The sequence below is a fragment of the Sardina pilchardus genome, chromosome 24 (genome assembly GCF_963854185.1).
Source record: "Sardina pilchardus chromosome 24, fSarPil1.1, whole genome shotgun sequence".
Lineage (NCBI taxonomy): Eukaryota > Metazoa > Chordata > Actinopteri > Clupeiformes > Clupeidae > Sardina > Sardina pilchardus.
The window spans coordinates 15,628,202-15,652,973 of record NC_085017.1 but is presented as its reverse complement, the minus strand read 5'-3'; the positions used below and the strand labels follow the sequence as shown (position 1 = coordinate 15,652,973).

The 24,772-nt window shown below is 50.2% G+C and overlaps 1 protein-coding gene across 1 annotated transcript in view; it reads left to right on the top strand.

Annotated features, from left to right (window-relative positions):
- Positions 1-63: 63 nt before the first annotated feature.
- ext1b (exostosin glycosyltransferase 1b) overlaps positions 64-24,772 on the top strand; it is a 73,163-nt gene continuing 48,454 nt past the window's right edge. The window contains exon 1 of the mRNA XM_062529033.1: positions 64-1,914. Within this exon, the coding sequence (XP_062385017.1) occupies positions 974-1,914 (941 nt within the window). The 5' untranslated portion in view covers positions 64-973. The remainder of the gene's footprint in view (positions 1,915-24,772) is intronic.

Here is a 24,772-nt window from a genome sequence, read left to right as displayed (position 1 = left end):
CCGGTCTTTACTATGGACCAATGAAACGAGCTAACGCACCATGATGGGATGTCACGTAAACTGCCGTCGTGTCGGGATTGGAATGTAACAGAGTAACAATCGGAACAATTGAGCATTTGGAAATTGGGCACACCGATCATGGGATATCGTTCGTGTATTTTTTCGAAGTCCTTCCCAAGTGTGAAAATTATTCCCGTTCGTTGCATCTGTTGATTCTGGGCTTGTTTCGAGAAACACTGTCCCAATGAGAGGATCTTGTACTTACGTGCGCGAGGGTCTGCCGAGAGAATGGAAGTAAGAGCAATGCAGGGATTCGTGTGGCTACAATTCTCCACATAAGAAGCTTCCCCTCGATGCTCCCAAGCCTAATGAATATACGTCGGGGTCAGTGGAGTGAACCACCGTCCAGGAAAGCCACCGAAACCGGCCGAATCTAGTGCTGGACATCTGGATATTAACGCTGCCACTACGAATGCTTTAAAGCCCCCTGATCGGCATTTTAACGAGTTTACATCCAAATAGTACGATTCCTTCGCGCTGTTCTCCTGAGGCAAAGTGAACCGATAACCACAGTAAGTCTTTCATCGGAAGTCTTGTCCGACGCTTTTTAACGATATCTGACCTGTGAAACGGGCGCAAACTATATTGGAAAGGGGAGAGAGAGAGAGAGGAGCAGCCGAGTACCTTACCTGGTTTGTTTGTTTTCGCGGAGATCCACTATCTCAAAGTCACTGCATCGGAAAATGTTACTGTTAGATAGAAGAGGGAGAGTGAGTAAACACAAGTAAAATCGCCCACATGCCCTGGATCAATCGCTTGATACGGGAACGGAATCCGAAGAAGAGGGAAGAGGCGAGTTGGAAATCCTTGCAGGCTGGAAGATGGCGGAGCGGTGTTGCTGGAGGTGGTGAGAGCCAAACTTCGGGCTACTTAAGATTTATTTGTGAACATCTCGTCCCAGCAGCCAGGACACATGCAGGCCAAAAAACGATATTTAATCCTGCTTTCGGCTGGCCTATGTCTTCTACTGCTTTACTTTGGGGGTGTCCAAGTTCCAGCGACCAGCAGGAGCCGGCATGATCCCAGCCGCAATGGATATCGCTCCGACCAGCCATGGCCACACTTCTCGGACCCGTTACAACCTTTCCACCCCTGGGAACAAACGGACACCGAGGAGTATAATCTCCACATATCCCCACGACAGAAAAGGGACGTTAATTCGAGCGTTTACAAGGGCAAGCGGTGTCGTATGGACTCCTGCTTTGATTTCTCCCAGTGTCAAAGAAACGGATTTAAAGTTTATGTATACCCACAACAGAAGGGAGAGAAAATCTCAGAAAGTTATCAGAACATTTTGTCGACTATAGAGGGCTCCAGGTTTTATACCTCGGACCCAGGGCAAGCTTGTCTGTTCGTGTTGAGCTTGGATACGCTCGACCGCGACCAGCTTTCACCGCAGTATGTGCACAATCTGAAAACCAAGGTCCAGAGCCTACAGCTTTGGAACAATGGTAGGAATCACCTTATATTTAACTTGTACTCGGGGACTTGGCCGGACTACACGGAAGACCTGGGTTTTGACATTGCTCAGGCCATGTTGGCCAAAGCGAGCATTAGCACTGAGAACTTCAGACCCAACTTCGACGTGTCCATCCCGCTGTTCTCCAAGGATCACCCGAGGACCGGGGGGGAAAGGGGCTATCTGAAATATAACACCATTCCACCTTTTAGGAAGTATATGTTAGTGTTCAAAGGGAAGCGTTATCTCACCGGGATTGGGTCGGACACAAGGAATGCCTTATATCACGTCCATAACGCCGAGGACGTGGTACTCCTTACCACCTGCAAGCACGGCAAGGATTGGCAGAAACACAAGGACGCCCGTTGCGACAGGGACAACGCCGAATATGACAAGTAGGTTTTTTTTTTACGTTAGTCTTTAATTATGTATGACATGGCATAATTAAAATCCTGCCCGACTTGTGTAATTCCCTGTAGCGTCAGCTGTAACGTTGTGGCTGTAATCCTGCCACTGATTTGGGGAGGGTAAACTTTTTCCTCATATGAAAGTGTTTTGAACAGCCCAGATGAGCCCTCAGGCTATACTAGTAGCCCTTTTAAGTGAGGTGGTAATGTAAATGGTTTAGTAGTTAAGATTCCTGAGCCGCCCCCTCTCTGCGCACTACAGTCACCCTCAAGGGGATGTGTGTATGTGTGTGTGTGTGTGTGTGTGTGTGTGTGTGAGAGAGAGAGAGAGAAATACTGACTGAGAATGAGTGAGAGAGACTGGCTGTCTCTGTTTTCCACATGAGAATAACGTTTTTACGTCACTGCTAGCGTATGCCACATCTGCACAGCACCGCCGGGGTTATGATCTTTCACCGTCCCACCCTAACCCCCTGCGTGAGAGGAGCTCTCCAACCACTCAATTAGGCTACTTCTCCGCGTTAGAGTAAATCACTCGGACAACAGCTCGGCTCGCTCGCCTTCCCCCTTCTCACTTCTGGAGGAATTCGGCCCACTTCGTTCATGACATTGCAGTCAAACCAGGATGTGCCAGGGCTCGTCTGATTTGCCCGAAAATTAAGCAGTGTTGAATCAAAGCCGAGCAAACGATGTGGGAATTAGGGATTGCATAGCTGACCTTGCGTCAGTAGCCTAATGTATTTCATAAGTGGCACAATATTTTCATTTAGCGATATCGTTAGGGCTCTTAGCCCAGATTTCAATCATCCCACATAGATTTTATGGACGTGCAAGTCCTCCAAAGAAAGGCAGTTGCCTGCCAGGTTCATATACTCAAGATGTGGTCCGTTATATCACTCCCAAAATACCAGCACTGGCGTCAGTATGGCTTTTGAAGAGCGCAAGATGCACTCTCTGATGCAGCGAAATCGATAGGAACTGAAATTGTGTTTGGAAGTGGGAGAAGCATGGCCCCGGTCATTTAATCTCTATGCCACAACACACACACACACACACACACACACACACACACTAACAAACACAGACATCTGTGTGACCTTTACTGGTGTGTAATTTCTTGCCAGCCTGTCAGAATCTGTGTGACCCATCAGTCTCTTGTGCAGAGAATAGAGAAGCTATGTCAATTTGGATTGTGGCACCTTTCCTGGCCTGTGTTCGCCACTCTGCCAGGGGATTTTACCATCCCTTGGCACAGGGCTGCGTGTGTGTGTGTGTGTGTGTGTGTGTGTGTGTGTGTGTGTCTGTGTACACACAGACACACACTCTCCCAGGCAGCTGTGTGAGAAGAGCACGGTCTGTGCCAGCGAATAGCTGTGGATGGCGAGTGCCGCGCTCCCAGTGCTTCCGAGGCCAAATTGAATCCGGTCGATTGAGCCGGCTCGCTCTGGCAGAGCGCGGGGTAACCAGGCGCCGAGGTGCTCTTCAGCCGCCTTCCATGGCGCCACCTCGAGCGGCCCACGGGCTACCGGCGAGGGTACCGGTGTGGTCTTTTGAACCCTTGGCCTTGTAGAGATATCCAACTGCATTACTGCATGCTTCTCTCCATCCCTCTCTCTCTCTCCCTCCCTCTCCCTCTCTCTCTCTGCCTCTCTTTCCCTCCCTCTCCCCCCCCTCTCTCTCTCTCTGCCGCCTCTCGCTCACTCTCTTTCTTATCCTCTTTCTTATCCTCTACTCCCCCTCTCCATTCCATACATCCCTCAACAGATCTCCAACCCTCCCCTTTTGTCACTCTCTCCTCTCCACCCCTGTCTACCACACCACAATTCCCCAGTCATTGCCACCACAGTGCCCACTCTACCGTCCCCTCTCTATATAACCACCCATCCATCCATCCGTCCATCCGCCCATTCAGCCTGCCCGCCTGCTCTGCCCAGGTCCCGGGTGCCAGTCAGGCTTCAGCGCTGCCAGGCCTCGGGGCCCTGCGCCGCCTGGAATAACTTTCCATTGCCAAGCGTCAGTAAACAATAGCACCATTCATCCATGTGCAACAATGCGCCGGGCTGGCCCGAGCTCGAGCGAGCGAACGAGGGAGCGAGCGAGAGGCAGATGCAGGGAAAGGAGAGAGCGAGGGGGAGAGAGAGAGAAAGAGAGAGAGAGAGGGAGAGAGAGAATGAGAGAATGAGAGAGAGGAACATAATCGGTTTTTAGTCGTGATTTGGAGGAAGATGTTGCACTGATCAAATGCAGATGGTGGAATGGGGGGGGGGGGGGGAGAGCGTGTTCTTTTTTTTTCTGGTGTGTAAATTCCCATCCCACTGGGACCAGGCATCCCTCCACTGCAATCTGGTGTCTGTGTCGATATCACTGCAAATATCTACGTGGCTTAAGTGTGTGTGTGTGTGTGTGTGTGTGTGTGTGTGTAAGCGAAGCAACTCCTCTCCAAACCCAAGCTTCTTTGCGAAAAACGAGGTCAGCATTGTGTGCTTCCCAGTGAGGAGAAGGAACCGTGTGTGTGTGTGTGTGTGTGTGTGTGTGTGTGTGTGTGTGTTTGAGTAATGCTGGATTTTCCCGTCGCTCCTCCAACCCCCACCCCCCCCCCCCCCCCCTCTCCTGGCCGGGCCCTAATGGCCGCTGATTCCCTCTGATCTTTGCTGTGTAATACCTAACCAGCACCAGCTGCCCGTGTTGACTTTGCACCGCCGCCACCCCGGCCGTCGCACAGCTCTTGGCCTCCGCCACTCAAGGTCGTCCCGTGATGACTGTCGCCATATTTCTCTCTCTTCCTCTCTCTCCCTCTTCCTTTCTCTCCCCCTCTCTCCCTCTCTCTCTTTTACTGGCCACGGGCTTCATGACAAAGAGGGATATTTTTTTTTTGCTCGATCGGTTGAAATGCCAGGATGCACCATTAGTCAGGTCGTGACCCTGTCAGAGCTGTCCGACTCGGATGACATCACTGTACAGTGTGTACACACACACACACACACACACACATACACACACACACACACAGGCCATCTCCACATCTGGATTGTATTTGTCTCTGAAACTGTGTGTGTATATATATTGATATATAATGTACACAGTGCACAATGTATATGTTATATATATATATACTGTACACTGGGACTAATAAAAACAAACACACATTCAGTCAGTGCAGTCGTTATGCCAGCCTTACTGTGGAGGGAAGTGCTAGTGTGTGTGTGTGTGTGTGTGTATGTATGTGTGTGTACCTAAATGTTCTGCAATTTGCTGTGCGTTCGTCATCTAGGTGAGGCCATGCTTACTGAGCCACCACGCTATTTGTTTTCATTGGCACATTAATTAGTGATGAATTTTTCATGAACTCGCTCTTTCTCCCATGAACTCACTCTCTTTCGCTCTTTTACTCTTTCACTTTCTTTCTCTCTCACATTCCATCCCTCTCTCTCTTTCTCCCTCTGTATGCTTAAATAAAGTAACAGCCCTGGAATGTATGAAGAATGGTAATGTTGAGGTAATTAGCAGCTATGAAGCTCTGCTTAATTAGTCATGTGTGATTATATGATTTCAGGGCATAGCATTATGTTGCTGCTTTTTTTTTTTTATCTTATTGCAGGATCCGATCTGTTTAATTGCATTTGGGTTGGTGCTTTTCTTTTTTGGTGCACAGCAACTGTGCATATGTGTGTGTGTGTGTGTTTGTGTGGGAGAGTGTTTTGAGAGTAGTCATGGAAAGAATGTCTCTTTTTGCTTTTTAGAATTTTTCTGTGTCACTATCTACGTTGCATGTTGGCTTACTCATTTCTGGTAAAGATAAGATGTGTGATCTGAAAATGGTGCATCCTCTGGAGGTGTTATAGACTTGTGGTTTTACTTGGTAGCTGTGGTGCCTGCCTTCCCCCACCAGACAGACACACACACACACACACACACACATACACCCAGAGTGTGTGTGTGTGTGTCCAAGCCCTCTCCCTCCCTCCTCACTTTACCGTGTCATCTGTGCTCCGTCGGCTCCGAGGGTCCGTGTGCGGCGTGTTTGTGTGTGTCGCTGAGGTCGTGACCCCGCTGTCTGTTCCTCTCTGTGTGCGACGGAGACACAGCGGCATTCTTGGAGAGGGGAGGGGGGAAGGAGGGGAGGGGGGAAGGAGGGGAGGGGGAGGGAAGGGAGGGGGGATTACCGCGGTGGCAAAGCGGCCCCCGCGTAGAAGGCCAGACGGACAGCGTGGTCTTATGTCAGCGCTTCGACCTCCCCTCCCACACACACACACACACACACACACACACACACACACACACACACAGACGCCACCCTGAGAACCAGCTTTGTGTCATCCCTGCTGGTGGTCGGCCCTTTGTCGAGTGTCCCCCTAACACACACACACACACACACACACACACACACACACACACACACACACACACCTACCTACCTCTGATCAATGTAGGTCGTCAGTCAAGGGGGTGGCTTTGACCGCTGAGCCGCAGCCCTGCTAAACGGCTCCCCCTGGCCTCCAGCCCCACCATTAAGGCCCTGAAAACAAAAAGCCCCAAAACAAAGGAATCAGAGCAGAGCCACGGAGGGAAGCAAACAAACAACAAGCAACAGAACAAGAACATGCCGGAGGAGGGCCGCAGGAGGGCCGCAGGAGGGCCGGAGGAGGCCCGGAGGAGGCCCGGAGGAGGCGATTGAGCTAGTGGCCATGGGAAGCAGAGGCGTCCCCGGGGCAAGGCAACCTGGACCTTGTTTTTTTATATATTATATATCAGTGATGCCAACAGCTCGAGCCTGAGGGTGAGTGGGCACTAATGAGAGCACCAGGCAAGCAAGCACTTGTCACGCACCTCTGCTCTGAGGTTTGTGTGTATGTGTGTGTGTGTGGGTGGGAGGGAGGTGGGGCTTGGGGGAACACTGGCCATAGGCATCCTTCCCTGAATGTGACGAGCAGGAGAGCCGAGCCTGTGATTGGGTCGTTTCGCCGCCCGTTAACACGTGCGCTGACGCGTCACGCGATGGCAGCAGCAGGCGAACGCGTCTGAAAAGGGCTCGCGGCCGTGGTGCCTCGTCACAGGAGGAGCCTCGTCACAGGAGGAGCCTCGTTAGCCGCCGAGCGAGGTGACCGAACTGGAGCGCCAGCCAGGCCAGGCCCCTCGCTCCGCTATCAGCCGAGCTCATGGTCCAGACGGCCCGACCTCATTCCTTCCTCTGAGCACTCTCAGTCTCCACTCCCCCTGGTAACGGAGGAGAATCCTCTCCAGCGAGGAAGAGATGACTCCCAGAGCGCCGAGTCTCCAGGGGATGTCTCATTGTCACGCTCCCCAGGGAAGGAGGCTCATTTCCTGGCTACGGCTCCGGCAGCACCAGCCTCTAGTGTGTGTGCATGAACTCAGAGACTTGTCACCCAAGCAGACAAGGCACCCTGCTAGCTTGGCAGGCTTTGGGGGAGCCATCTTAACACTTAAGCATGATGGGGGTGAGTCATGCTTTCACGTTTTTATTTTTATTCCATTTTCACGTTTTATTTCTTTATTTATTTTCTGAGGGAGCCTTTGAAGCTGTCGTCAGATTTGATACGGACAGAGACGCCCAAAGACCAGCCGTGGCACTTAAAGAATGTTTAATGTGATGAACGAACACACACACACACACACACACACACACACACACACACACACACACACACACACTCACACACTCTACTGTTTTGCTTTCTGAGTGCTAGCAGGATGAAATGTTAAGGCTACCTGCTGACTGTGCCAGTCTCTGTTTCCCTTGAAGTGCCGTGTAGGTGAAGAGGATGTGCTTGCGGTAGAAAGCTATTTGTGAATGCCAGTAAACAACGTATGTTTACTCTCTCTCTCAAACTCGCACACACACACACACACACACACTCACACACACACACTCAGGCTCTCTCCATGTCTCTATCCTCCTCCCATGTGTGTGTTCATCCCCACCTTCACCCCCCCCCCCACCCTTTCTTTTGGGAGCCCTTCAGGCCTTTGTTTGCAGTGACTGATTGGCTTGCCTGGCACGGAGTGAGTGGCGTGAATGAACTGAGCTCTTGCTCTCATTATCCCCCTCCCACTCCTTCTCTCTCCTCGTGTGTGTGTGTGTGTGTGTGTGTGTATGTGTGTGCGTGAGTGTGTGAGAGAGAGAGGGTGTACGAGAGAGTGTGAGAGTGTGTGCACATGCGTGTGTGTTTTCCTCACTGCCTGCAGGCCTCTCTCTCTCTCTCTCTTTCTCTCTGTCTCTCTCTCTGTCTCTCTCTTGCCACCGAGCACCTGACCGAGCCTGGTCATCAGAGCCAGGTCAGTGGGCAGAGGAGCTGGCCTACTTCTGGCCCAGCTCAGTGCAGGGCCAACGCAGGCCGCTGGACACGGCTGACGATCGTGTGTGTGTGTGTGTGTGTGTGTGTGCATGTTTGTGTGTGTCTGCGTGTGTGTGTATGCATGCAGGGCTTTGGGGGGTTGCAGTAGCATTAGTGGTTTTATGAGGCGAGGGGTGCTGCTTACACGGCTGCCGGGGGTGATTTTCTGCAGGCAGGGAGATTTGGAGGGCCGGCACTGCCACATTCAGATAACCCCCCCCCCCCTCACACGCGCACACACACACACACACACACACACACACACACACACACACACACACACACACACACACACACACACACACACACACACACACACACACACACACACACGCACCCTCCCCCATGCAGCCTCCTCAGACTTGGAGCAGGCTTGCATTGTCTGGCCGATCTCCCTCTTTTGTTAGGGTGAGAAGTTAAACAGGAAAGCAAACATTTTCATTGGCATTTAAATGCCCACAGGAGAGAGAGAGAGTGTGTGTGTGTGTGTGTGTGTGTGATTGGGAAAAATAAATATGGGGTAGTTTGGATGAGGGTTGTGTTAAAAAAAAGCATATGATGTCATTGCTGAGTGAAATATGTTGGACAAGGGGGGTGCACTTAAAACAGGGTCATGTCAAGTGGAGTACTTGTGTATATATGTGTGTGTGTGTGTGTGTGTGTGTGTGTAATGTGTGTATGAGGGGGTCTGTTGGAGCAGGGGATAATGTCCTGCTCTTGTTTTGCGGCCCAGTTTGACTTCCTGTGGGGCCGCATGCGATGGCCAGCCTGCCCCCGAGGCTCTCAAGGGAACTCTTTGTGTGAAAGTTTGCCCAGATTCTTCTTTCCCCTCCTCATCCCCTTTCTCCCCTTTTCCTCTTACAGTCCAGCTTCTGCTGGTTGACACCAAGGCTCGCTCTCTCTCTCTATCTCTCCCCCCCTTCCTCTCCTCCTCTCCTCTCCCTCCTCTTCTCCTCCCCCCTCTTCCTCCTCTCTTCTCTCTCGTTGGTTTTCACTGTGCAGTAAAACTACTTAAGCACCCCCCGTCCTCTCTCCCCCTACAAGTATTCCTCTTGTTGAAGTCCAAACTAATGTGTTGGCTTGTTGTCTGTCTCTGTGTGAGGCCCTTTGACCTTTTCAAGGTTGACCCTTCGTCTGTGTGTTTGTGTGTTGGGGGGGGGGGGGGGGGGGGGTGATGTTAAGCGGAAACAAGAGAGATGTGTATTCAAGATGCGAGACAGAAAATGGCCATTCAGTTCTCTTTTTTTTAAAACGCGTATTTGTATTTTTGCAGTTCAGTGGCTTCTCCCTCTGCCTCTTTCTTTGACATTTATTTTCTCCTCTTGTATTATTTTCTTCTTCTCACCCTCCCTCCACCTTCCCTCCGCCCGCGTCTCCATGTATTCATTAGCTCCTGCTGGGCCTCCCTTTCAGATAAGGGAAATGGGAATGTTTGTGGAAGGGGGAGAGGGGGAAGAAGACGAAGAAGAAGAAGAAGTAGGACAAAGTGCAGTTGCTTTAAACTGGACAAAATGGAACTCTTTTCCTCTTTTCTCTTTTTTCTTTTCTCACACCATTTCACTCTTGTTGGCCATTTCTCTATTTGTGACTGTGAGAGCGGGAGAGAGGAAGAGAGTGAAATAGAGATAGAGATAGAGAGAGAGAGAGAAAGAGAGGGGAGAGATGCAGACTTGTAGTTTTGGAGGAGACGTGAAGTAAGTGAAAAGATGCTGATTGCAATAGTTTAACTTCCGTTTCAATTTCGCTGGGCTGGGGAATTCTTCCTGGTCTCAAAGTTCTTCGAAAAATTGTGTGTGTGTGTGTGTTCTATGCCTGGGGAAATTCTGGTGGCATGTCATCTGCAGTGCAGCAGACGGTAGGCGCGTGTGTGTGTGTGTGTGTGTGTGTGTGTGTGGTGTGTGTGTGCGCGCTTGTGTGTGTGTGTGGTGTGTGTGTCTGTGAGGGACCGTCCCCCACAGTAAGTAATATTTAACCACATCCTACACACACATCAAAGACAACAAGCATGCTGAGAGAAATAGTATCATCCTCTGTCTCCCACTCTGAGTTTCTCTTTCTTTCTGTCTCTCTTGGAGCCGTGCTCTCATGATAGGCGTATAATCATGCCAGCGGCTCTCTCCTCGCCCGCAGTCTTGGTCTTGGGCTGCAGGTGGGCCTGTGTGTGTGTGTGTGTGTGTGTGTGTGTGTGTGTGTGTGTGTGTGTGTGTGGGTGTGAGTGAGAGAGCATTTATGTGGAGGAGAGGGTTCATGTGCAGTTCTCATAGTGTGTAAGGAGTGTTCTGACAGTTGAACTTGTGTGTGTGAGAGATAGAGAGAGAGAGAGGGGAAAATGAGAAAGGGGATTTCTGATTTACATCGTTACCTGAAAGGGTGAGTGGTATGTGGCCTGCTGGCAGCTTTTTTTTCTGTGTGTGTGTTTGTGTGTGCGTGTGTGTGTGCTTTTGCGGATCTGTCTGTAATTGGCGTGCAGGGCTAGAGGGAGCGTTATGATGATGTGCTGGTTTAGCCGCGGCTCTAAAGGCTCCGTGGAGACCCAGTGCCAAGCACCCTGGCGCTAGCCGTAAACCTCCTCTCGGCCGCGCCCCCCGAACTCACAAGTTTGCGAGCAGAAACAACGCAAGCGCCAGCTCTGCTGGATAACTTATTCACTTAGTCAAGGCATGTGAGTCCAATTCGGATGTTTCCACATGCTCTCTCTTTCTCTTTCTCTCTCTCTCTCCCCCTGAGCTCTTCTACTCCCTCGCTCTCTCCCTCCCTCCCTCTCTGTCTCTCTCGCTCGCTCACACGTTTGATATGGATGTCGTGGAAACAGGAGGCTTGAAAAGTATTGGGGAAAAAACAGAGTGTACTTTTGAAGGCCCCTCATTGAATCCAGCTGCAGTGAGTGCGATTGTACAGCTAGGCTCCGGCCCTTAGGCCTTGTTCAGTGAGGCCTCATTTAGTGTGTGTGTGTGTGTTGGTGTGTGTTGGAGGGAGAAACACGCGTCTCTTCTTTCTTTTTTCTCTCTCACTCTCTCTTCCTCTCTCAAATGTAGGACTGGCTTGCCAGTGAGCTGAGTGTCTGCCATTGTGTGCTGGAGTGGAGCGCTGTTTGTCCTCGGCCTGGCGTGTGTGTTCTGTGTGTGTGTGTGTGTGTGTGTGTGTGTGTGTGTGTGTGTGTGTGCATGCGTGTGTGTGTGTGTTTGTAGTGTGCTCCACCAGCTCAACTCTCCATCTCTCTCTCTCTTTCGCTTTCTCTCTCCATCACTCATGTCACCCATATGTGTACACACAGACACAGAGACACACACATTCACACTGCTGCAAGACAGTCACAAACACACACACAGTTTGTTGCTGTCAAACCCATATTCACTCACACACTCCACCCCCCCCCCCCCCACCCCCGCCACCCCCCAATCTCTCTTGGACTCTTCTTGTTGTGTGTCCACGTGCGAATCTCTGGCTGCACACGCATGCATTATTTATCTGGCCTGTTTTATTCATGTGCGCTTCTCCTCCCCTCCTCCTCCTCTCCTCCTCCCTTCCTCCTCCCAATCCCTATGTATGTGCTTGTTATTTACTGCCCTCCTTAAGCATGTCCAATATTACTCTCCGCTCATGGAGCAGCCATGATTTTGCAGTGGATTTAAAAAAAAAATAAAATGATTTTCTACATTTTCTGTTGCCACGCACAGCGTGAACCTCATGGGCTCCTGCCTGAATACAGTAACAGGCACAGTGGAAAGTGGGTACTTAGGTGGAGCGAGGGATGGATGGAGGGAGGGGGAGACGGAGAGAGGGATTTAGGGAGGGAGTGAGAGATGGAGAGCGAGAGAGAGCGAGAGAGAGAGTGTGAGAGAGTCTGTGTTCCTAAGTAAATCCTAATCATCCATTATTCAATGATGGTTTCTGCTGGATACCAGGTGGGAGACGGCGACTCCTCGGAGACCCTGGTAAAGATTTGATTAACTGCCTTTTTAAAAGACGGCTCCCCAGACCCCAGGTCTCAGCTCAGAGGTGAGAGGAGTCCGATCCCGGTGCTCAGTCAGGTCGACTTTGAGTCGTCTACCGCGGTGGGTGGCGTCAGCTGCGCCGTCTGGTCACTGCTGTGGCGTGCAGGTGATTATCAGCAGTGGTTCTCGTGGTCAGCGCGACTGTTTTGTGAAAGCTCTCTGGTTTAAGATTAAGGCTCCCTGGGATGTCTGGATTAAGATTAGGGACTCCCCTCGCGTGTCTTGTTTGGTAGAATGTTTTTTACGGGTGTTGTTAAATGGTGTGTGTCTGTGCCCCGCTTCCCTCCCTCTCCACACACAGTGTGCTGTTGCAGGTGAACACAGCATTTTCTCAGTGAAGCTATTTTTCCCCACCTCCTCCTTGCCATGTTGTAGCCTCGGCCATCTCACACAGTGTGCTGTTGTTGCAGGTGAACGCAACATTTTCTCTGTGAAGCTGTTTTTCCCCACCTCCTCCCTTTGGCCTGTGCTGCTCCCATCCGTCTTCTAGAGCAGGAATGGTGCCCATCACAGGGATCTCTCTTGTCGCTGCCTATTGCTGTCAACCAGCCCTCCCCCTCCCCTCCCGCCCCCCCTGCCCCAGCAAATGATTGACAGCCAGAGAATCTCTGATAAGGAAACGCAGGCGCTGTCACTCAAAAGCGGCACCCGGTAGCTCTCTCCACCCAAGGCATCCTGTCGTCCCTTTTTTTACTCCTTTTCTTCTTCAAACTCCATTCTTTCTCCCTATTCACTCCAGAGACACAAAAGATGGAGGACGAGAAAGAGGCAGAGAGAGAGAGAGAGATAGAGAGAGAGAGAGGGGGATAGGTGGAGAGTTATGGGGCTTTTAAAGGACCGTAGATCTGAATGGCGGCTGATTCCGTCGCGTTCTGAAAGGCCGGTGATCTGGTTGTGGGAGGCACGAGGGCGACGGAGGTGCTAAACTGTGGCGTCGTGCGGCGGTGAAAAGGGCCCGCTGGCGTCTGATCCGGTGAGCAGCCGCCTAAAAGCCACCACTTAAAGGCCATTATTCACGTCCCGGGGACCAGGCTTACTCACGCTCCCACTCTAAAGACTTTTATAAAGTAGGGCTCTCTCTCTACCTCTCTCTCTCTCTCTCTCTCTCTCTCTCTCTCTCTCTCTCTCTCTCATTCAATTCAATTCAATTCAATTCAATTTAATTCAATGTAGCTGTATTGGCATGAAAGTTTCAGAAACATTATTGCCAAAGCTCAATTACATGTACACATAAGAGGTTAAAGGAAAATAAATAAATGTTTAAATGTTCTCTCTCTCACTCTCTACCTCTCACTCTACCTCTCTCCCGCTCTCCCGCTCTCTCTCTAGCCCCTTTCACATTCAGAAACGATACATTAGCGTTAAATTCGGCTGATTTAGCGTTAAATTCGGTGAATGTGAAAGGGGCTTCTGTATCTGTGTTTGAAAGAGAGGAACACTCTTCTACTGGGTAGTCCTAATTCATAGAGGAGGTGGTGTTTGGTAAAGTTCTATAGCCTTTTGTCCTGACTATTGGAAGCTCCCAAAATCTCTCTCACACACACACACACACACACACACACTCGCACACTCGCACACTCGCACAGCCACACACAGCCCGCAGACCCAGAGAACTTCATTAGGAGTAGCACAGAAGGCTCCCCGTAGTCTTAACAGCGCTTCTCTAATGAGACTGTCAGTGCAGCACCTGTTTCATGATGGCCTTTCCTCCTCGCCCGCTTCACTCTCTCCATGATTATCTTTTTATCGCTCTCTCTCACTCGCCTTCTTTCCCTCTTTCTGTTTCTCTTTCTCTCGCTCTCTGTCTTTCTCTCCCACCCATAATGGCATTAGAGTTGGACTCAGAGAAGCGAAGCAACTGCCTATGAAAGACCAAACACATGGACGTGGGAATTATGGTAGAGGACGAGATGAGGGGAAATGAGGAAAGAGATGACCGTCAAATAGAGCGAAAGAAAAGTTGGGAGAGAGAGAGAGAGATAAATAGTTTGTGAGGTTTCAGGAGGGCAGAGAAGAGCGGGCGAAGCTTAGGGGGGCGATGGGAGGGTGAGCGCTTTAGGGGGGAGAGAAGGAACGAGGGAGAGATAGAGGTGGGACGGGTGAGAGAACAAGGGGACTGGGGGTGGGTGGAGGGAGAGAGAGAGAGAGAGAGAGTGGATGAGAGAAAAAGAGTGATGGAGCTAGAGGCTTGGAAAGAGAGGAACAGCAACAGAGGGGAAAAGAGAGGGACAGATAAACAGAGAGAGAGAGAGAGAGGGAGAGGGAGGGAGAGGAGAGAGAGGGTGAATGAGGGCTTTAGGGAAAAGATATAGAGTGGGAACGAAAAAGAGACAAAGAGAAATGGAGGGAGGAGGAGAGAATGAGAGGGAGGGAGAGGGCTTTAGGGACAAATACACTGTGCAAGTGAGTGAGGCAGAGCGAGAGAGGGAAAGAGAGAGAGAGGGAGAGAGGGAGCAAGAGAGGGAGGGAGGGAGAGAGAGAGGGAGGAAAGAGAGGGAGAGAGCTAGTGGAAGGGCTTGAGGGTTGTCTGATCCTGTCAGGCTGGCCGGGAGCGGCGGCAGCAGGCGTGCTACAGCTGTAATTTAGCACATGGCTGCGTCAGCGGCAAGGGTTAGCACAGCTGGTCACGGGCCACCGAACGTGGCGAAGAGGGGGGGGGGGGTCCCTCTGCTCTTTCTCTCTCTCTCTCTCTCTCTTTCTCTCTCTCTGTCTCTCTCTACCCCTTCATCTTTCTCTCAATGTCTGCTTCATTGGTGTCCCCGAACCACATTTGTAAACAGAACTACTAAAATACTACAGGCTGTAAGTTTTTAAATATCAATTCATAGACAGTCTGTCTGTGGTATGCCTGTCTCTTGTCTCTGTTTGTTTAATATTTATTATTTATTGACTTCACTAAAATACATTTGTCAACAAAACTATAAAATATATTGGTTTGTTGCTTATGAAAGCAATATTGTGTTTATGGCTTGTGTTTCTTTGTATCCAGTCACTTTGCAGTCTTTCTCTTCTTTTTCTCATTCCTGTTGTTCTTTTTCTCTCTCTCTCTCTTTGGGCGACTCATGCATCTGTCCCTTTTGCCCTAGGCGACAACAACTCTGCTCACACTGTTCACAGATCAGTGCGTAGTGAGAAGCATGAAGGGGTCAGCTGTGTGTGTGTGTGTGTGTGTGTGTGTGTGTGTGTGTGTGTGTTTTTATCTGCAAATATGGCAGTGGCCACATTTTCCCAGTGCTGTCAGTGTCTCTACGCTGAGTGGGTACATCAAATGTGTGACTGAACAACAGACCTCCTGGCTTCCTCTCGTGTGTGTGTGTGTGTGTGTGTGTTTGCGCACCCATGCATTATTCTCTCAACATGCTCTGGCGTTGAGTTGCTGCATAGCCCAACCGCTCCACACTTCACCACTCCGCCCTTTCAGCAAACGACTGTTCTCTCTCTTTCTCTCTCTCCCTCTTTTGCAGCAGGCACTTCCATGGAAATACTCTGTCGCTTTCAGTGGACCTCAGGCATCCCATAATAACACACCTAATCGACAGCCCAGCCGCAGTCGAGCTGTCAGGTCTCCCTTTGCTGCCGTCACTCAGCAGAAAAAAATAGTGTGCATATGCAACACACACACACACATACACACACACACACACACACACACACACACACACACACACACACACACACACACACACACACACACACACACGCACACACACACAATCTTCATTCAGTCTTCCCAGGCGAGGACATCAATCATTGAGTGGAGGGAGGTGGGCATGAGCCTGATGGTCCTCTATGGAGCTTTGTGTTTTGGAGAAGTGGGGTGGAGGCGGATTGTAGAGGCGGTGGGGTTTGGGGGGGGTGGGGTGGTAGAGAGGGTGGGGGGGGGAGAGAGAGAGGCACATGCAGTAATTGCACACTTCCTACGTTAGTGTGTCACACCAGCAAGGACATCAGTGAGGAGAAAAAGGCCTTGCAAATGACCTGGGGGGATTTGAGTCGCCAGCGTCGGTTGTTGATGGGCAGATCAGTCACAAGAGATGGCTGCAAGAGTCCTCCATCACCATGGCAGCCAACTCAACCATCTCTCGTCTGTGTGTGTGTGTGTGTCTGTCTGTCTGTCTGACAGTCGCTTGCTTTTTTCCCCCATTTAATTCCTTCTTTTATCACAAGTTTACGACGTTCATGTGGATTTGCCATGCCAAGTCTCGGCCATTGTTCGCTTCTTTCCATTCACACCCCCCCCCCCCCCCTCCCTCTTGCCGCGCCACAAAGGCAAGCAGGCAGGCAGGCAGGCAAGCAGACAGGCAGCCCCAGCAATGGGCCTTTTCTTCACCCCCATCCCGGCTCTTAAGGCTTGCCCCACATTGTGTGCCGTGACGGGCTTTCTGGCAGTGCCGGAGCCCGACTGAAGGAGAGTGGTGGTGGTGGGGGGTGAACGAGGTGGGGGGGGGGATTTATTTTTTTTCTTCAGTCACATTCCCCTCCCCGTTTGCGACACGCGCATTAATGCGAGGCACCGTCAGGAATCGCCGGTTGCCATTCCGGAGTCGGTCCCGCCTGTCACTTTCCACAACGTGGAAAATCCACCTCTACATTTTTTTTTTTTTTTGCACCGTCGAGTAAGGAGAGCTGTCGCTTCAGCCACAGTGTCACCACACGTACACACACACACACACACACACACACACACACACACACACACTCACACATAAATAAACACAGACACAGTTTGAAAAGGATTAGGCTTTTTCTTTGTCAGGTGAACCATCTGACGCATGTGAAATCCATACACAAGAGCAGAGTGGATGTCTAGCGTTTCAAGATAAGGCTTCGCTTAGATATTGGTGAGCTTTTTCTCTTCAGTTCACACAATAAACACAAGTGTGTGTGTGTATACACACACACACACGAACACACAAATGCAGGTTGGGTGTATTCTATCGGTCTAATAGGGAAACTCAAGGAAAGGGAGTCATTTCTCTGATCTCTTAGTAAACTGACTTCAAGTGTGTTAAATATTAAACATGTTAAGACTGGATGTTTCAATCTGGAGCCCAAGAGGGTAACATGCAGGAAAGGGCAGGAAAGGAAAGGATTATTTTAGAGAAAACAGAGAAAAGGGAGAAAAAAAAACGATGGACAGAATAACAATGGGATAGAGGAAGAGGAGGACTGCGCAGAGAGGAAAAAGTGATGGAAAGGCAATGGAGAGCATGAGAAGGGAGCAGTGGGAAGAAAGGATGGCTGGAAAAAGAGGACGAGTTGAGGGAGTGAATGCGTGCCAGTAGGTCATCAGACCTCTTCGGGTTGAGGCCGTGTCCTCCCCCCTGGGGCTGTCTGACGAAATATCCCCACATCCGTGGGAGATGAACCATCTACCCAAAACAGCAACGGAACGGCCGTTGCTAGCCGTATGAGTCACTCGCCACAGAATATGGGTGTTCTTTTGTTAGAACTGTTCTTTTTTTTTGACTTTTGCAAAATACCTTTTGTGTTTTCCTAATTCACCATGGCCACTGCTCTGTTATTAATGTAATGTCTTAATGTCATCGAAGAAAAAAAATGATGAATGCAGAACAGTGATTGGCACGGATACAGTAACCAGCCCCAACGAGTCACGAGTCCTCCCACAAAAAGCCTTTTCTAAACTCTCGATTCAACATCGCCTGCAGTGAAATTCTATGTTCTTCCTGAATCCAACATGGCCGACACAGAGTGGTCTGTCTCTGTGCGATGAGTCAGCTGTTGCCCCTCTTGCTCCCTCCCTGCAGGGGGATTAATCCCCCCCCCCCCCCCCCCCCTCCCTCCTTCCCATCCCTCCCTCTCCTTTGGCTTCATATGTGGATCAATCGGTTAAATAGTTATCAGGTTCAGGTATTGAACGCTTGTGAGCGAGAGCCTTTAATGTGGGCTATTGGAGGAGGCTGGATGCTTTGAGCTCCTATACATGTCTCTGTGTGTGTATGTGTGTGTGTTTCACTGGCCCTATTTTAGCCCTATGGTGCTATTAACAGTCTTGTGTTTGTGGCTGGTCTGCTGAAAAGCCTCTTGATGTTATTTGAGCTGGCAGGGCTGCTGTCTGAGCAACATGTCACATGTGTGTGGAATATGTGATCCCCAAATCACACCACTTTCTTCCTCTCTGTCTGGGAACGTCTTCCCTCTCTTTCCTTCCTTAAACTCATTCTCTCTCTCTCTCTCTCTCTCTCTCTCTCTCTCTCTCTCTCTCTCTTTCTTTCTTTCTTTCTTTCTTTCTTTCTTTCTTTCTTTCTTTCTTTCTTTCTTTCTTTCTTTCTCTCTCTCTCCTTTTTCTTTGTCTCTCTCTTTCTTTCTCTCTTTCTTCCTTTCTCTCTCTGTGTCTTTTACCTTCACCTTACTCACACAGCTCTGTAGTCTAGCACACTCTTGCCTTGGTGTTGCTCACCTACTCCCCCTGACACACACACACACACACACACACACACACACACACAAATGTGCGCACAGCATTATCTGGCAGATAACTCATGCCACACATGAAAAACACACACACACACACACACACACACACATATTCTTTTAGACCTCTCGGCCTGTAGCCCTGCTCCCCATTAGTCAGTGTTCTGGTCCCAGTCAGAGGGGGGACTGTTGACTTTGAGCGTGACGGAGGCTGGACGCTCCGAGCGTCCGCCCCGGCCACCCCGGCCCAGCATGGTGCAGCCTGGACCCAGGCGCTGTGCGCTGATCCCTGGCCGACGCAGCAGCTGTCCGGCCTCCCGGAGAGTGTGAGGCGGACGTGTGGCAGGGGTCATGTGGGGAGCCGACCAGCGGGCATCGGGAGCGCAGAGGAGAAGAGCTATTCCCAGCGAGCCTCATTAGGAGCCAGAGACCAGAGACGAGAGGGAGACCAGGAGGAGGAGGAGGAGGAGGAGGATGGGTGGGTGTGTGTGTGTGTGTGTGTGTGTGTGCAAGAGAGGGAGGGAGGGAGAGAGAGAGAGAATGTGAGACACTGCAGGTAGTTTAAAGGGGATGCTGCAGCCGTGTGTGTGTGAGAGAGAGAGAGCGCGATGGAGAATGTGAGACATTATGCTGGTAGTTTAAAGGGGATGTGTGTGTGTGTGTGTGTGTGGTGTGTGTGTGTGCGTGGTGTGTGTGTGTGTGTGTGTGTGCAGAACAAATAAAAGAAGAAGGGGGATAGCCGCAATATTCAAAACATATTTTGTGTGTGTGAGAGAGATATTCAGTGTCCGTATTTAAGACTCTAGCTACAGTCTCTACAGTGTGTACAATAGAGATGTGTGTTGTTCACAGTGCATGTCAATGCAAGTAGTGCTGGTGTGTGTGTGTGTGTGTGTGTGTGTGTGTGTTTTCTGTTTCTCTCTCTTTCTGTCTGATCTTCTCCAACCTCCCCCGCTTCCCTGAACGGGCGGCCCAGGCCAGATGTGTCAGTCGATCGCATCCACTGCGCACTCCATGTGTCCAGGGGAATTCCCCTCTGCCCTTACTTTCTGCTCAATCCTACTGTCCCCCCCCCCCACACACACACACACACACACACACACACACACACACACACACACACACACACACACACACACACACACACAGAGTACTCCTCTATATCTCCCTGTCTGCTTGACTCAATATGGACCCCAGGAGCGGCTATCCATACTGATAATGTAAAGGTGCTACCCGCTGCGCGTGAGATGAAAAGATTCCCCGGAACGTTCTAAAGGAAGAGAGGGCGACCTGCTGAGCGAGCGCGAACAGGCGCGGCGGCACTCAAAAGACGGTGTCATGTGAAGGTGCCAATTTCTGAACGCTCGCATTGAAGACGCTCGGGCGGCGAAGTGGTTTAAACGGACAGCAAATGTTCTCTATCGGCCGCTTTGATTTAACAGGCCGGAACAACGAGAGCCATGCTGTGATTAAGTCTCTCGCAACGGGCCGTGCAACCAGCGCCAGGCTTGTTTTTGAAAGGCCAGACATCCAACCGCATTTTGCAGTTTGTCATTCAGGGTCATAAAAAAATTCAAATTTGCACTGTTTTTCTGCTTCGGATGCAGTCACTTTTCCAGCATTGGGAATGATGTAAGATCCTTAGTGGTCAGATCTTTATTTGTGCTCTTTTTTTTCTTTCTTTTTAACGTAAGCAATGGCTGGATTTTTTCTGGAAGTTTCTAAGAATGGTCCATGAGGGCTTCCATTGAAGTCGTTGAAGGCATAGTCCATGACAGGGCATGAGTCTCATGGGAGAGCTGTTCGTGGTGCTGCAGTAGCTTTGGTTGGTGCTGGTGGTGGTGCAGCAGTAGCTTTGGTTGGTGCTGGTGGTGGAGCAGAGGCCCACAGTCCCAGGAGTCAGAGCAGGGCGGGAGCAGCAGCAGCCACCACTCCAGCCAGCCAGCCAGCCAGCCTGCCTGCCTCTCGCTGTGGTGGGGGATTGCTGTTGCACAGTGGTGAGATGGTCGAGTTGGGGTGTGTGTGTGTGTGTGCGTGTGTGTGTGCGTGTGTAAACCACACTCCCACAGTGAGTAACAGAGGCAGCGGCTTCAGAGGAAATGTCCCCGGCAGTGTGAGACATGTGGCTGACTGCCCTGGCAGAGAGCCACCCTCTGCCCCCCTCTTACAGCACACACACTCTCTGTCTCTCTGTGTGTGTGTGTGTGTGTGTGTGTGTGTGTGTGTGTGTCTGTGTGTGTGAGAAAGAGACACTCACATGCAAAGTCACATTCTCGCACACCTGTGTTGGGCTTGCAGGACAAGAGAACAGCTTGTTTATATACGAGTGTTTGTGTGTGAGCGCGTGTTTGTGTGATGGCATCTTAGCTATGCCACTGACCTGAAAACATTCGCTTTTGATCTCAAGACTTGCGTTTGATCTTTTTCTCTCTGTCTCTCTCCGTCTCTCTCTCTCTCTCTCTCTCTTTCTGTCTCTGTCTCCCTGCCCCACCTCACCCCACCCCACCCCACACACACCCCCCACACACCCCAAACACACACACATACTTCAGCAGTGTTTGCTTCGGACCCTTTGCCCGGGGTGGTCTGATTTGTGTGTCGTCACATCAGGGAACCTCTTTTGATGCTGGCCAGCCCTCACACCTGCGGATCTTTTCATTCGCCCTGTCTACCCACCCCCTCCATCCCTCCCTCCCTCCCTCCCTCCCTCTACCCCTCCTCCTCTGTCCTCCCCTTCTTTTTGGCTGTTCAGTGCTGCTTTTTTCTTCTTTTCAGGCTTAAATCCCTCCAATTTTTTATCTGTCCACATGATTACGGCTCTGGGGACGGTGGACTTCTTCACCTCTGCTTTGGTTAAATAAAAAGGGAGCTGATTAAGGAAAGAAAGAGTGGGCAAGAAAGAAAGAGAGAGAGAAAGGGAGCCGAGGGCCTGATCGACTGCTCCGCTTTCACGCCCTTGCCGCCGTCCTTGCCGACACGTCGTGAGGTGCTTATCGCCTCGTTAGGGAGACTGGAAGGTGCTAGGGAAAACACTTGTCACACTAGACAGTAGCACAATTGTGTGTGTGTGTGTGTGTTTTATACATAAAAGCCTGTGTCCTCTTGTAATTTTGCTAGGAGTGAGAGTGAATTGGGCTGTTATGGTAAACATCAGGATAGTCAGAGTGTTGGTAACACAGTAGCTGTCCTGATGTACATTGAGTATATCGCCTTGGTGGTCCTGGGCTGTGCTGTATAAAGGATCCAATCAGGATAGTCATAAATTAGTTATAGTTTATATACATTGATTCTCCTGAGACGACTTAATGCTTTATCCATAGGCCCATAGATTATGGCATCTATTATGCTTTCTACAGGCAATTATTTATGGAGCTCAAGGACCAGGGTGCCTATGCCTATTTACCTATGGTATGGTGGCCCCAGAGGTCCATTTCTCATTATGCGAAATGCTGTGGGTCTCAGTCTTTGGGTCTTAGTTGTATATAGAGGTTTCATTCTGCATAACAGTCATTTACTTCATTGGAATAATGAATTATTCATCTTAAGATTAATTACCTGTCCCATCAGCTGCATCTAGACGGTGTTTGCCAGTTTAAGCACTGAATTGTGGCAAATCAAGCGTACTGAAATGATTTCCCCTCTCTCTGTGTCTGTCTCTTTCTATTCCTCTTCCTCTTCCTCCCCCTCTCTCCATCGCTCTCGCCTGTGTGTGAGTTCCGTATATATTTGGATGCCTGGAGGCTTGTGAATAGGAGGCCCTTTTTCAGAGCGATTACGTCGGTTATGCTCCCAATTTTCTGCCTGTGCCCGTCTCTCTCTCTCTCTCTCTCTCTCTCTCTCTCTCTCTCTCTCTCTCTCTCTCTCTCTCTACCCCCCCCCCCCCCCACACACACACACACACACACACACACTCTTCGTGGAGCTCCCACTGATTAGCGTGTGTGATTTACGGACCGGAGTTTATTTTTAAAAGCCCTCCCATACACTGGCCTCCTCTCAGCTCACATGAGGGGGCGAGGTAACGTTTCAAATGAGGTAAGGAGTGCATGACACCACACACACACACACACACACACACACACACACACACACACACACACACACACACACACACACACACACACACACAATCTCACTCACACACACACATGTACATGAGCTGCCTGTAAGTCTTATCACATTGAAGCCTCTTATAGATGCGAGCGTTAGGAAAACACAGAGGTGTTGACAGCCACTGCGAGTCTACACGCCAGATCAGGGAGTGGGGTAGCGTGTGTCCGTAAATAATCAGCTTGAAAGTGTGTGTGTGTGTGTGTGTGTGTGTCTGTGTGTGTGTAAGAGAGAGTGTGCGTGCATAGCTGTGTTGATGTTAATGTGTTAAAATGCAGCCTGACTGAAACTCACTGGAGTCCCTTCATCCGTGTGTGTGTGTGTGTGTGTGTGTGTGTGTGTGCGTGCTCGGGTGGGGTAGTTTGAGTGGAGGTGCTTGGGACCCTGGGCGCAGCACAAGCCTAGCCTATACAGTCTCGCTTTGATTGGACATGTAAGAATAGCTCTTTTGACTGCATGCTATCTGACTTCACTTTGACTAGAGATGTAAGAATAGCTCTTTTGACTGCATGTTTACAGTGCTGTGTGTGTGTGTGTGTTTGTGTGTGTGTGTGTGTGCGTGCGTGTGGGCGTGTTTGATGTTGTAACGGCGGCCTAGAACACAAAGATGCCAAGCAGGTGGCAGCATCCCAGTTTAGCTGTTGCAAGGACCCTGAATACCGAGGGTCAAAGGTCAAAGCCAGGACATAAAACCGTCGTCACTGTGTGTTTGTGTGTGTGTGACTCGCTCTGATAGACATTCCGGCACTTCTCTGTAGTCTAAATAAGAGCCTGGAGGATCAGCAACACAACAGCGTCTTGTTATTTTTTAACTCGGTGACCGCATACAGGATTTAACAGGCATTGTGATGGAATAGTGTCACATTGACCTTGTGGGAAAAAAAAGCACGTGCCTGATAGTTAACCCATTCAGAGGCCCATAAAGTAGTGCTTTCTCTTATTAAACCAGACGTGTTTTTCCATTAAATGTGCACAAATTGTCTATCATAACCGGATATTCTTCAAATAGCTTTAAAAAAACTATCTGTAGAGAAGTTAATTGTAGGTTCGCTACTGCACAGAGATCTGATATTAACGCCATGTCTGGTGCAAGTGTGAACTGCTATTAAAGATTAACAGAAATCAGCAGAGGTGTTCATGTTGTTGTTCCCCATTGAGATCATGAAGGTTTTACACCCACCAACAGTCATCCAGCATGATCCCAATAGGAGAGAGAAAGAGGGAGAGATGGTTGCACCCGGTCCCTCTCTGAGAAGGGGTGGCTCACTTGGTCCAGAGGTTATGTAAACAATACAGGTCGAACCAGGTGAAGACGGGCAAAGCTGGACTCTGTTGACCTGTGTGTGTGTGTGTGTGTGTGTGTGTGTGTGTGTGTGTGTGTGTGTGTGTGTGTGTGTGTGTGTGTGTGTGTGTGTGTGTGTGTGTGTGTGTGTGTGTGTGTGTGTGTGTGTGTGTGTGTGCGTGTGTGTGTCCTTGAGTGTAGGTGTGTGTGTGTGCTAGCATGAGGGAGTGTGCGTGCGAGGGTAAATGATTTATAAGGCTTTTGGGCAGAGAGGAGAGGACGGGATCATCCGCTCCTTCCGCAAACATCTCTGCAGAGGAAGTTGGGAGGATCCGCAAACTCTTGCCAGCTGATTTGTCCTCCCTGTGTTCTCTCTCTCTCTCTCTCTCTCTCTTTCTCTTCCCCTCTCTCCCTCCCTCCCTCTCTCTCCCTCTGTCTGTCTGTCCGTGTCTCGCTCTCTCTTTCTCTCTTTCTGTCGATAAAAACTTGTCAGAGGCGGTCAGAACAAAAGGGCAGAGATCAGGGTGGGTCAGAGAGAATGTTTACCTAAATAGATTTGAGACATTTCTTTGGTTTAATTTTTGTTTAGTTTGTTGACTCACTTTGAAATGTTCAGGCTGTCGCCCGAGTATGATCGAGATGGAGGTCTGTCTGTGTGTGTGGGTGTGTGT